General features: G+C 44.3%; 1 protein-coding gene across 2 annotated transcripts in view; it reads left to right on the forward strand.

Annotated features, from left to right (window-relative positions):
* Positions 1 to 13,629, forward strand: part of PLXNC1 (plexin C1) — a 160,014-nt gene that overhangs the window by 91,913 nt on the left and 54,472 nt on the right. For both annotated transcript variants that reach the window (XM_017548650.2, XM_037745770.1), the window contains exons 11-15: positions 2,359 to 2,538; positions 5,637 to 5,724; positions 9,578 to 9,781; positions 9,906 to 10,091; positions 13,377 to 13,479. In XM_017548650.2, coding sequence (XP_017404139.1) covers positions 2,359 to 2,538; positions 5,637 to 5,724; positions 9,578 to 9,781; positions 9,906 to 10,091; positions 13,377 to 13,479 — 761 coding nt within the window. The remainder of the gene's footprint in view (positions 1 to 2,358; positions 2,539 to 5,636; positions 5,725 to 9,577; positions 9,782 to 9,905; positions 10,092 to 13,376; positions 13,480 to 13,629) is intronic.

The following is a 13,629-nucleotide window of genomic DNA, read 5'->3' on the forward strand; positions in this document are numbered from 1 at the left end:
CGCCAGGCTGGAGTGCAATGGCGCGGTCTCAGATCACTGTGCAACCGTTGCCTTCCAGGTTCAAGCAATCCTCCTGTCTCAGCCTCCCAAGTAGCTGGGACTACAGGTGCGCGCCACCATGCCCAGCTAATTTTTTTGTCTTTTAGTAGAGACAGAGTTTCACCATGTTGGCCAGGTTGGTCTCAATCTCCTGACCTCATGATCCACCTGTCTCAGTCTCCCAAAGTTCTGGGATTCCAGGCATGAGCCACTGCACCCAGCCACTGTCTCTTCTTTTCCCAACTCATCCCATTGGTGAAACTTGGAGAAAGAATTTTCAATTTTCACTGATGCCCTTGTTCAAATTGCTACCCCCCCTTCAAAAAAAAAAAGAGAGATGTGATAACTGCAGTTATTAAATAACACAACAGATTATTTGAGTTTTCTGCTTGTTAACTTGTGCAAGTTTGGGCTAATTTGAAGTAAAAGATGTTACAGTCTACATGGAGTATAATACTAAGCTTATTTTCATCATGGAAATGCATTTAAGACAATCTGCTGAAGCGTGATGTTTTGGTTTTTAACTACTAAAACAGATTTGTACAGCATTCTAATCTGCCATGCTTATTTACTGAATTTGCTGCTTTAATTCATTTTCTGCACATCACTGCCATCCCCTTCCCCTCATAGCAGTAAATTTGGAATATCTGTGATCTTGATGAAAAAGCCGCTCATTGGTTGCTTGCCTGCATTCTGCTATTTGCCAGCATTATCAAGCACACATTAGAGGCTGTATCTATGCAACATAGCTTTTTTTGGTGCTGTTTATCCTGGCTAAATACCTGATTGCAAAATTCTTTCATTTTGTGTAGCGAAATCTGTGAAGTTAGACACCTGTGTATTCACAGAAAGGCAATCAACTTCATGGAAAATAAGTAGTTTTTCAGAGCATTACCCTGTTTCTGACTCTTTATGCTCTCATTTTAATTCCGAATGTGTCTTGAGATACTGCAGTTATTAAATTAAATGACTAGGACACCTTTCTGCATGTAGCATTTCGGTAACCACATCTGTGTGGTGAACCCAAGTTCACAAGCAGTCAACATAATACCCAGTTAATCCTGTACCTGAGTCCAGGCTGTAATCCCAAACTCTTAATGTGGTACTTTTAAAATGGGGAATTATTTTAAAGAGAAAAATGCTAGTAGTGGAATGACCTACATTTCCACCTTTCTTCTTCTAAAATTTATAAACAAGTTCGAATTTTAATGATCAACCATTTTATGATGGATTTCCTAGAGCTTTGCTCTGAATATAAATTGAATATGTGTATCTGAGGTGGTGTAAGTACAACTGACTCAGATGTTTTTGAATTTGCCTTACCCTAAAGGGTTAGTGATAGCATTAATCATTGTGCACATGGCCTTTAAGTAGTAATAATAGATTCTCATGTAGCATGATTAGACTGAGCACTATTCAGGCGCAGCCCAGGCTTCATGATTTGTACTGTAGAGGGTCATGGTAGACACACAGAGGAAGCTGCTGGTGACAGGGGGAATGCTGGAGAAGGCTTCACTCTGACTTGGGAAGGGCGCCAAGGGTCAGCTCTGCTGGACATCAGGAGCACCCCAGACAGCCCCACTAAGTCCCATTCTGGAGACTCCTTAGGGGGCAGGTTGGTCCCAATGCTGATTGATTCTGAAATGCCTGGGCTCTTGGTTGAGACCCCCTTTGAACAGCAGAATTCCCATCTCTGCCTGGTGTTGGGTTCTACCGTCTCAGTGCTTGACTAGGGCCTTTTTGCTTAAGCTTTTTATTATGGAAATCCAAACATATCCAAGAGAGATGAGTGTCATGAACCTCTCTGTAGCTATTCCCAGTTTCAAAACCTATCAACATTTTGCCAATCTTGCTTCATCTATTTTATCTGGGGTTTTTGGGGGGATCATGGTGGGAGGCATGATGAGAAGCAAACACCATATCCTTTCACTCATAAATGCTTCAGTATCTCTCTAACAGATAAGCATAGTGCCATCATGATACTCAACAGAATTATCCAGAATTCTTAATAAAGGTAATCACCAGTTCATGTTCCGCTTTCTATTAGTACTTTTAAAGGCAATGGTTACACCTCTTTCCTCTCCCACTTCTAAGGGCCATGCAAATAAGAAAGATAAAAATGCACTAAAGAAAGAGGAACCCAGCCTCTAATAATACCCAGCTTGGGTCATTGGCCCCTGATGAGTCAGTAGTTTCCTGCAGCTCTTCTGCTCCTTCATGAAGTGTTGTAGTTCAAGTGAAATTCATCTGGTGTCACCTTGGGTAATCAACTGTGCTCTGTCTGTGTCACGTGAGAGTTCTTTTTCTTCTCCTTTCTAGGATACAGGTTAGCCATGTGCTAAATGACACCCACATGAAATTCTCTCTTCCATCAAGCCGGAAAGAGATGAAGGATGTGTGTATCCAGTTTGACGGTGGGAACTGCTCTTCCGTGGGGCCCTTATCCTACATTGCTCTGCCACATTGTTCCCTTATAGTTCCAGCTACCACCTGGATCAGGTACTTTCTGGATTCATAATCTTTTTCTCTCATTGTGGTTAAGGGTCATATGCACAAAGGTCATTGATTTTATTCAAGTCAATTCAGAAACACTAGTCATTCCAAATTCCTCTCACAGAGTTCCCCTTAGGATTTATTCCTAGAAAAATGCATACCTGACAAGGCGTTTGCTTCCCATGCTGATCGTGAACGCTATGAGCACATCTTCTTTCTCTCTTCACCATGGCTGCTGGGAAACTCACAGCTGAAATGTTTGTCCTTAGCCTAGGTTTTTGATACAGATATATAACACTCTTCACTATGTGTCCCTCCTGCTTGTGGTAAAAGGCTTCTTTCTTACCTCTTTCATTTTATAGACTTTAGAGTAAGCTGTTTTGAATTATTTGGGGGATATGTTGGGAGCTATCAAAATGAAAAGCAGAATCAGCATTTTCAAGATGTTCCCTAAGGGGGAGATGAAAACTCCTAAATAAACACTCCCAGATAAATCCAATATGTTAAGAAAAAAATTTCTCTCCCTATTTGAATTCTTGTATTTATTACTATTATTATTTTTTAAATGTTCATGGGTATAAAATACTTATACATGTTTATGGGGTACATGTGATATTTTTCTACAAGCATGCAGTGAATATGTAATCATCAAATCAGGGTAATTGGAGTATCCATCACCTCAAGCATTTATCATTCCTTTGTGTTAGGAACATTCCAATTCCACTCTTCTAGCTATTTTTAAATGTGCAACAAATTATTGTGAATTATAGACCCCCTACTATGCTACTGAACACTAGATCTTATTCTATCTCATTGTATTTTTGTAGCCATTAACCAACCCCTCTTTATCCCTCTCTGCCCCCACCACACTGCCATTCCCAGCCTCTGATATCCATAATTCTACACTCTATCTCCATTAGACCAACTTTCTCAGCTCTCACATATGGGTGAGAACCTGCACTATTTGTCTTTCTGTGCCTGGCTTATTTCACTTAACATAATGTCCTGCAGTTCCATCTGTGTTGTTGCAAATGACAGGATCGCATTCTTTTTTTGTAGGCTGAATAATCTTCCTTGTGTATCTCTACCACATTTCCTTTATCCATTTATCCAGTGACAGACACTTAGGTTGAGTCCCTGTGTTGGTTATTGTGAATAGTGCTGCAATAAACTTTCTCCCTAGTTGAATTTAAATGCACTTTCATAATATTTTTATTCCTACATCTCTTTAGGACTAAAATCCTAAAGATATTTTCTTTGTCTGACACAGTACAAAGCTCATTTTCAAAGTACTCTTTAGATAAACCTACAGACAAAGCTTTGTTAAAAAAAAAAAAAGCAAAAAAGGAGGGGAAGAGAAAGAGGAAAAAAGAAGAGAAGAAAAAAATCACTTTTAATATTCTAAGATCAAGTGAGAGGAGGCTATATTAGTTTGCTAGGGTGGACAAAAAGTGCCACAGCCTTTGTGGCTTAAACAACAGAAACCGATTGCTCCCTAGTTCTGCAGCCTAGGCATCTGAAATCAAGGTGTTGGTAAGGCTGGTTTCTCCTGAGGCCTTACACCTTGGCTTGTAGATGGTCATCTTCTCCCGTGTCTTCACGTGGTCTTCTTTCTGTATCTCTTTCCTATTCTCCCCTTTTATGAGGACATCAGTCGGGTTAGATTATGGCCCACCCCAGTGACCTCATTGAACCTTCATTACCTCTGTAACCACCCCCATCTCCAAATACAGTCCCATTCTGAGGCAGTGGGAATTACAGCTTCAACATACACATTTTACGGGGACAGAATTCAGTCCATAACAGTAAGACAAGGGAAACTGAAATTTCAAAACCAAGGGTCTCCCATGACATCCCCCCACTGGGATCAATTCCATTCTCTATATAAAAAGAATCATTGACGTGGCAGTCCCCACGTGCCTGGTGTGTTCATCTGTTGACTAGGTTAATCCTCATAAAACAAATTTATGAGATCTGCTATGGCTTGTCCCTTTTGCAAATGAGGGAACTTGGGGAGGAAAAGGGTTTGAACAACTCACCCAGCCTCCCAGACAGCCGGGCCTAGGAGGCTGGGCTCTGAGCCACTGCAGTGTCTTGCTTTGCTATAAACTAAGAGGCTCCTTACTGTCCTGTCACCTATGACATTCTGAGCCTTTGTGTCTCGGCTGCTCCTGGGTCACTGTGCCTTGAGCACGAATGTGGCTCTAAATGCTGGCCATTGGGAGAGCACACTTGGCTTGGTTTTCTAGTAATGGCTACAGACTGGCATGAGGCCAACTCAGCTCTTCCCTGTTGTGGCTGGAGGATTCAGGGATCAATGTCTTCTCTCTGCCCTACACAAATTGGGTTGCTCAGCCTCACCTCCTGGTCTTGTCATCAGGGGCTCAGATGGCTATTGGACCTGACACACCCAGGCTCTCATCCCCTAGAATGAATGTCTGGTGACCTCTGTGAACAGGGGTGCAAGGGCAGACAGAGCTATAGACAGCTGTTTATTTCACACCCAGTGACCGCTTTGCTTGTATGCACTGAGAAACGTGAAGTTATTTGGCTTGGTTTTAGAGAGAGAGAATGTAGCTGTTATTTATATGGCATACCAAATAGGAATTTACACTTTTAATGTCATCAGTAATTTTACCTTGCCCAAAGTGGTTTCCTGTCTCTCTAAATAACATATCATTGGTAGGTTAGGAGTTTGATTTTGAAAATGGTTAGACTGTAGCATCTTTATATAGATTAAACAGTAATCAAACAAAATTCTGTTTAGTGAAACCTTTTCCAGGTACAGCTCCTGATCTGATTATATGTGGCGATATGACACAAGAAAATTCAAATTCCATTAAAGAATCTGGGCATTTTCCTAGAATTAAAAATAGGTTCTGACCTGAATTTTTATATTTATGCATCTTGAAAACCATGAATTTGTGGCTGGTAACCTAAAAGATTTCTAACACTGTCTTGTATTTCAAATTAAAATTCATTAATTTGCTCTCAAACATAATTGAGTTTAATATTAAACATGAATACATTGATAGCTTTGTTCATAAACGCAAATGCCTGTGTGTTAGCTATGAACCCCTTATTGTTGCTTTTATTCCTTGCAGCGGTGGTCAAAATATAACCATGATGGGCAGAAATTTTGATGTAATTGACAACTTAATCATTTCACATGAATTTAAAGGAAACATAAGTGTAAGTCTCCAGCTGCTTTGTAATAATAGTTGTTTTCAAGGATGGTCCTATTTTCATCACACTGTACTATGTTGGGGGTATTTTTTATTTCTGTGACTTTGGTGTTATAAACTTTTACCTATGCTATCATATATACTATCTGTGCTAGAATGAAAGTAAGAAGACCTTATCCTTGTAGCTGAGTATTTCTAGTTGCAGCAATGAGGAAAGAGAAATGCACTTGGTACGATAAGACCTGACATTTTCTTTTTATGTAATTTGTGGCAAGTCACCTTAATGAGACAATGCTTATGAATATGTGTGAAAATGCTTCATGAATGGTTAAGGTGTGATATAAAGAATTGCATTTCTGTGAAGAGTAGGTGACGGTGTTCCCGTTGCGCAGACAGAGTTGGGGTTCACAGAGGTTAAATGACTTGCAAAGGTCCCAGGAATCTTGTTATATGCTTCTCCTTCTCTTCGACCTGATTTGATCCCTACTATCTGATGTCACCCCCTCTTGCCTTTCATCTCCCCACAGAAGAAACTATAGCAGAGGCCTGATCTCCACCCTTCCCAGCCCTCCTACCAGTGCCTCTGGTGGGGATCCTCTAGAGCAGGGGTGTCCAAACTTTCGGCTTCCTTTGGCCACGTTGGAAGAACTGTCTTGGGCCACACCTAAAATACACCAACACTAACGATAGCTAATGAGTTAAAAAGTGGTTTGTGCATAATTTCCGTGATACCCACCACCACAGATAAGCAAAAAAAGTCCTTGCATTCAAAAGGTTGGACACAGCTGCTCTAGATAGGAGCTTCTGATGCCAAGAGGGGAGATGAGGGATTTCAGATACAAGTCAGACCTCCAAGTCTACTTATACACGCTTCTAAATGTCCTTCCCCATTCTTTCTTCCCCCGTTTTCCTCTCCTTGATGAGATCTGTGAGGTGGCTGCCTCTCTGGGGCCCTGCCTGACCACTTCCTGCCAAGACTGACAGGCTCCCTACTCGGGAGCAGTGTGGGTTCAGACCCAAATTCTGGGGGCCTCCTATAGGCCGTCCTTACGGCCTTGTCATGCACACATTCGCCTGCTGACAGAGTTCAAAGCCACTTCCAAGCCTCACACTGGATGTGATTCCAGGCCACACCTCCGTGGTATAAACGCCTCCAAGTTGAATGACTCATAGTTTGACCCTCTGACCAGAGGCATTGCCTGAGTTTGTCACTGACTTGCTCTGCCTCCGACTTGCTGTTGCCAAATCACGTTGAATTTTTTGAGCATCTACTGCAGGCAAAACATTTTGCCAGGTGCAGGGACAAAAGATTAAGTGAGATTGTCATATTGCCTTCATGAAGGCAGGCAGCAAATCTACATGGGGATTGAAAGTTGAGGCTGGACGTGGTGACTCACCATTACAATCCCAGCACTTTGGGAGGCCAAGGCAGGAAGATTGCTTGAGGCTAGGAGTTCAAGACCAGCCTAGGCAACATAGTGAGACCCCATCTCTGTAAAATAAAATGAATATAAAAAAAGTTGACAGCACAGAATGTCACAGGTTCTAGGTACTCTGGTTCCCTAACAGTTCAGAAACCCTGTGAGTCCAAGAAGACACCATGTGTTTTCACATGAAAGAGAAATGAAGCATGGATGGGACTAAGGACGCCTGCAGTATGGAGTGGGGTGGGTGGAAGCAGGGAGGCGAGTTCAGGTACAGAGGACAGAGCCTCGCAGGCCTGTGCTGGGAATGTCACTCAATCCTGCTCAGTGGGAACCTAGAGGATGGGTGGGAATGAGCAAGAAGGATAGCTGTAAAGCTGAGCTGGGGCAACAAAAGGCGGTGTCAGACTGAAAACTTTGCCCTTAATTCTGTAGGTAGCAGGGAGCCACTGAAGATCTCTGGGCAGGGAGTGACATCTGTCTAGGGGCACTGGACTTACACTGTAAGGCGAGTGGACCCAGACAGTTAGTGACAGGAAAGCAGTCAGAGTTTCTCCATGGGAAAAGAGACTGTGCAGAAAGAGGAGGCTAGGGAAAGGGGGGATTCTGACCCAAAGGGCTTCGGTGTCCTGTCTGAGCGCTGGGAAACCACGAGAAAAGAAGAGCGTGTAACCCCCAGCAGGGGCCAGCTCCTGAAGAGCTCGTCGCCGCTGAATCGCTCTTTGTTGGGGAAACTCCTGCCGGGCGGTTATTATTTTGGCAATGGTGCACAGCTGGGCTTGGAGAGGCAGGGACTGAAGAAAGGCTGGGAGCCCAGTGAGGATGCTCATGCCAGTGCAGGTGTGTCTGAGACGTCCGCAGTCTCTCCTGGCTGACAGCAGGTCCTTCAGGCTCTGGTGAGCAGAGCAGGTCTTAAGGGCTGGGGTGTGGTGACACTCAAGATGACCAGCTTGTCTTTACAGCATATCACTAAAAGGGGTGTGGGGGTGACATCATGGGAGTGAGAGCACCAAGGACTGGTAGGTGGCTTCATTTTAAGGACTGAAAGACAGCAGGATGGGGCAGTGAAGGTAACCGAGAAGGTGCTCAGAAACCAGAGAAGAGCAAATGGCATGGTGGGAGCTGCTCACGAGTAAGGAACTGTAGAGTCTTGAGGATCATGAGGTTGAGTGATCCTCTCGCCGGCAATCCTTCTAGAAGGCATCTTCAGTAAAAAGCCAGCCTGCTAGGAGTGAAGGCTGCGGAGTCAGTAGAGACCGTGGTTTTCATCCTGTGGACAGAAATGTGAGTGGGGGCTATAGTTTGGAAAGATGTGAAGGGGAAGGAAGGTCGGAAGGTCAGGCTTGTCCATATCTCAGCTCTTTACATCAGATTTTCCCACCAACTGCCTCTTCCTATTATCTTTTTTATACTCTAGCATCTCGGGGTGGCGGGGGCAGGGGTGGGGAAAAACAGTTTTCCCCACCTGACAGATTTCTTTTTATGAGTTATGATTGGTTTTCTTTAGAATGCTTGCCATGCTCCCTTAACCCACCAGCCTTCTCTGCCTGGGAGGGAGATAGTATTGCTGCACCTAAACAGGACAAAATATTTATGTATTTACTTACTTTTTACATTTTATTATTTTTTTTAAATAGAGACAGGGTCTCGCTATGTTACCTAGGCTGATCTCCAACTCCTGGGTTCAAGTGATCCCCCTCTCTCAGTCTCCCAAAGTGCTGGGATTACAGGCATGAACCACTATGCCCCGCCTACTTATGTTGTCTTTTTAAAAAAACTAATAAGCCTGTAAATCGGGCCACCTTTTCTGCATTGTTTTCCATTCTCATGCTCTTCATTTCATGGGGGATGCCTTGTTCCTTTTACTTTTGTTTTCTGTTAGCCTGAAAGCCTTTTCCTCTTTGTGGCTAGTGACTTCTGCTGAGGCCCTGCAGGAGGTTCCCCAACAAAGAGTGATTCAGCGGCAGCGAGCGCTTCAGGAGCTGGCCCTTGCTGAGGGATTGGACACTTTTCTTTTCTCGTGGTTTCTCAGGACTCAGACAGGCTGACTCCAAAGACACCTAAGCCCCTTGGGTCAGAATCTTCTCCTTTCCCTAACCTACTGCTTTCAGCCTGGTCTCTCTTCCCATGGCATGACCTTCCAGCTGCTTTCCTTGTCACTCATGATATTAATCATAATATTAACTAGCATTTTTTGAATGCTTACTGTATGCCAGTCCCTGTTCTAAGCATGAATAATCTCATTTAATATAGCGCTCATTTAATGTAATGCAGGATTAAGTCAATCCTGTGAGGGAGATAGTATTGCTGACCCCATATTACAGATGAGGAAACGGAAGCACCAAGAAGTTAAGTTGCTCAGGTCACTTAGCTCTCAGCGACCAGAGCTGGGATTCATTAACAAACTTGCTAAAATGTTCTTTTCTTTTCTTCCAGGTCTCTGAATATTGTGTGGCGACTTACTGCGGGTTTTTAGCCCCCAGTTTAAAGAGTTCAAAAGTGCGTACAAATGTCACTGTGAAACTGAAAGTACAAGACACCTACTTGGATTGTGGAACCCTGCAGTATCAGGAGGACCCCAAATTCACAGGGTATCGGGTAGAATCCGAGGTGGACACAGAACTGGAAGTGAAAATTCAAGTATGCTTCTTTTTTTTTTTCCTGGGTGGGACGTCGCCCCGCCGCCTCGACTGGAAAGGTGTGTTTATGCTTGTGAGTTCCCACACGTGCTCTGATTTCTCCATCTTCATTTTGTTCTTCATAGAAAGAAAATGATAACTTCAACATTTCCAAGAATGACATTGAAATTACTCTCTTCCATGGGGAAAATGGGCAATTAGATTGCAGTTTTGAAAATATTACTAGAAACCAAGATCTCACCACCATCCTTTGCAAAATTAAGGGCATCAAGACTGCAAGCACCATTGCCAACTCTTCTAAGAAAGTTCGTGTAAGTGACCTGGCAGTCCCACCTGCTGTCTTTCCCTGATTTTTGTGATAATTCCTTGGCTAAACCAGAGACCGGAATGGAATCTTTCATAGATCTTCAGATCCTCACTTTAAATAAACAAAGCTGGTACTGCAAGCCCAGGCAGATTAGCTCCAAAATAGCTGGCTGAATCCATCCCTGGGCCTGTTTGAATGTCAAAGTGTTGGACGCACCATTGTCTGTAATCCTAATGAGTCTTGATAGCTTTTGTTCCAGCCATACATTTATACAGTAGCATCTGCAAGCAAAATCTCCAGACCCATTGACAAATGAGCTGCCACTCTTTTCTTAAATGCAGAGGTGACATGTCTTAGTGGAAACCCAAAACAAACAAGGCCCTCTTCAGCGCACTCAGGGTAGCATTAGAATCAGATGGAGACCAAATAATCTCTGGCTCATGGGCTGCTTCCTTCACCATGAAGTCATACTTTCTGTGATTAATCTTTCCCCAGACATGTTTGGGGGGCCTGTCCATGCTATATTTATGTCCCACAGTAAAGATGTGAGACCACTGAGAAGGGAAACATATTAGAAGTCACCCTTTACAGTGTTCATGCCATATGAGGCTCTGTATAGCCTACATTGAAAAATCCTCTTTGATCTATCATCATAAATAATTGGATAAAAGACAATGAAAAAGAACTTCAGCCAGGTGGCGTGGCTCACGCCTGTAATCCCAGCACTTTGGGAGGCTGAGGCGGGCAGATCATGAGGTCAAGAGATTGAGGCCATCCTGGCCGACATGGTGAAACCCCTTCTCTACTAAAACTACAAAAATTCGCTGGGCGTGGTGGCGTGCGCCTGTAGTCCCAGCTACTCAGGAGGCCGAGGCAGGGGAATCACTTGAACCAGGGAGGTGGAGGTTGCAGGGGGCTGAGATCGCTCCACTACACTCCAGCCTGGCAACAGAGCAAGACTCTGTCTCAAAAACAAACAACAGAAAAACAAACTTCAGACTGGAAGGCAAAACCAAAAATGTGTTTGTGTCCCAGTGGCACCCGTTAATAGCTCTGTGGCCTTATGTAAGTCACTTGACCTTCCTGAGCTTCTCTTTGTCCATCTGTATGGTAAATGAGGGTAATAATAAGTTTTATTTATTTATTTTTTTAGACAGAGTTTCACTCTGTCGCCCAGGCAGGAGTGCAGTGGTGCAATCTCGGCTCACGGCAACCTCAGCCTCCCAGTTTTAAGCAATTCTCATGCCTCAGCCTGTCATGTAGCTGGGATTGCAAGCACATGCCACCACGCCCAGCTAATTTTTTCTATTTTTGGTAGAGATGGGGTTTCACTGTGTTGGCCAGGCTGGTCTCAAGTGATCTGCCTGGCTTAGCCTCCCAAAGTGCTGGCATTACAGGTGTGAGCCACCACACCCAGCCAATAATAAGTTTTAAATCAGGAATAACTAGGCTGGGAGAGGCAAGTCATGCCTATAATGCCAGCACTTTGGGAAGCCGAAGCAAGAGGATCACTTGAACCGTCGGAGGTCTGGGCAACATGGTGAGACCCTGTCTCTCTAAAAAAATGGAACAACAGCTCATCTCACAGTGTTCCCACCTTTCCTGTTGAGAAGAGCAAATGCTGGCATTCTTCATCATTCAGGACATAGCTCCTGAGAGCCTGTGCCGTGATGGGGGCAGAACAGAGAAGAAAACAGACAAAAACATCTGCCTTTATGGAGGTTCCCTAAAGAGACACGGTGTGAAGAATATAAATAAAAATTGTGTTACTTGGTGGCAGTTGCTATGGAGAAAAAAAGCAACTGGGGGGGCTGGGAATAGGAGCATGTGGGGGCCATGCTGCAGGTTTTGCAATGGTGACCAGAAAAGGCCTGCCTGTGAAGGTGACACCTGTATAAGGAGGAGGGGGAACAAGGCATGGGCTCTCTGAGTTAAAACGTTCTAGGCAGAGGGAGCAGAGGATGCAAAGGTCCTAAGGCCGGAGGCTGCCTGGTGTGTTTGAAGAGCAGCAAGGAGGCCAGTGTGGCTGGAGTGGAGGGAGCAGAGCAGAGTCTTCCGAGGCTAGAGAGTTCACAGAGAGAACAGGAGCTGATTAGGACCTTGTGGGCCATGGCAAGGGCTTGGCTTGTGGGCTGGGGAAGCCATGGGAGAGTTTAGAGGAGGGCGCCATGAGCTATTTAAATGGTGTTGTGCAGTTAGTCATCATGACAGCCTACCAAGAGGCGCTCTCAACATCCCATTTCAGAGATTAGGAAAAGGCCTGGATGTGCATGCCTAATGCAGGATTCTGCAGCTGAGAAACAGAGCAGGTGGCAGAGCTGGGGTGGAGAGCTTCAGCTGTCCGGGTCCAAATCCAGCCTCCAGCCGCTGTGCTCAGATGCCTCCACGGGGGCAGCATGGGTCCAAGGATGGAAACACACCTTAATACTTGTCTGTACATCAATGAAATAATTAAACTGCATGTAGGGTTTTCCCCTTGACAAGTTTCACAAAATATTTATAATAAAAAATGCTAAAACTGGAAAAACCCATCAGGGATGATCTGATCAGCACTGCCAAACTGGTTTTTGCCACAGAATGTTTTATTCAAAATAGGATGCCAGGTACAGTGGCTCACACCTATAATCCCAGCACTTTGAGAGGCTAAGCTGGGAGGATCGCTTGAGTTCAGGAGTTCAAGACCAGACTGGGCAACATAGCGAGACCCTGTCTCTACACAAAATTTAAAAATTAGCCAGGTGTGGTGGTGTGCACCTATAGTTCCAGCTACTTGGGAGGCTGAGGCGGGAGGATCACTTGAGCCCACGAGTTCAAGGCTACAGTGAGCTATGATCATGCCACGGCATTCCAGCCTGGGCAGCAGAGCGAGACCCTGTCTCTAAAACAAAAACAAAATAAGCCTGCCAAGAACACAAGGTGTAAAAAAGATAAAAGCTGAGTTTCTTCTTAGAATAAAGGGTAGGGGGCTTCTCACCCACAGGCTCCTGCCTCTTTATTGCCCCCACTCCTGCAACTGAAAACCCCCAGAGCAAAGAGGGCCAAAGTTAAGACTCTGAGGGTCTAGTCTGGCACATGTCAACTGACATTTCAGGAAACTGAGGCACAGTGAATATTCTGGATTCGCCCAAGGACACATAGCTAATCTGCCACAGAGAAGAGAGTTGAACTCAGATATCCTACCCAGCTCACTGCTTATTTTTGTATTATGAAACCATTTTAGGCGGGAAACGATGTAAATAAATGCAGCACCCAACTTGATTGGGTCTAATGACATTCTTTGTCCTATCAGGTCAAGCTGGGAAACCTGGAGCTCTACGTGGAGCAGGAGTCAGTTCCTTCCACGTGGTATTTTCTGATTGTGCTCCCTGTCTTGCTAGTGATTGTCATTTTTGGTAAGTGCCCTGTTTAATTTTGTCAGAGAAATTATTCCCTGGGGACTCTCTCCAGGCAGGCAGACTTTCAGCTTTCAGGGGCTGTTTGCTTCAATTCAATATAAATGGGTGAAAACCCAAATCAAAACTTTGGGAAACAAATAATAGGTA

This window comes from Cebus imitator, unplaced genomic scaffold (assembly GCF_001604975.1).
Source record: "Cebus imitator isolate Cc_AM_T3 unplaced genomic scaffold, Cebus_imitator-1.0 Scaffold212, whole genome shotgun sequence".
In the NCBI taxonomy this organism is placed as follows: Eukaryota; Metazoa; Chordata; class Mammalia; order Primates; family Cebidae; genus Cebus; species Cebus imitator.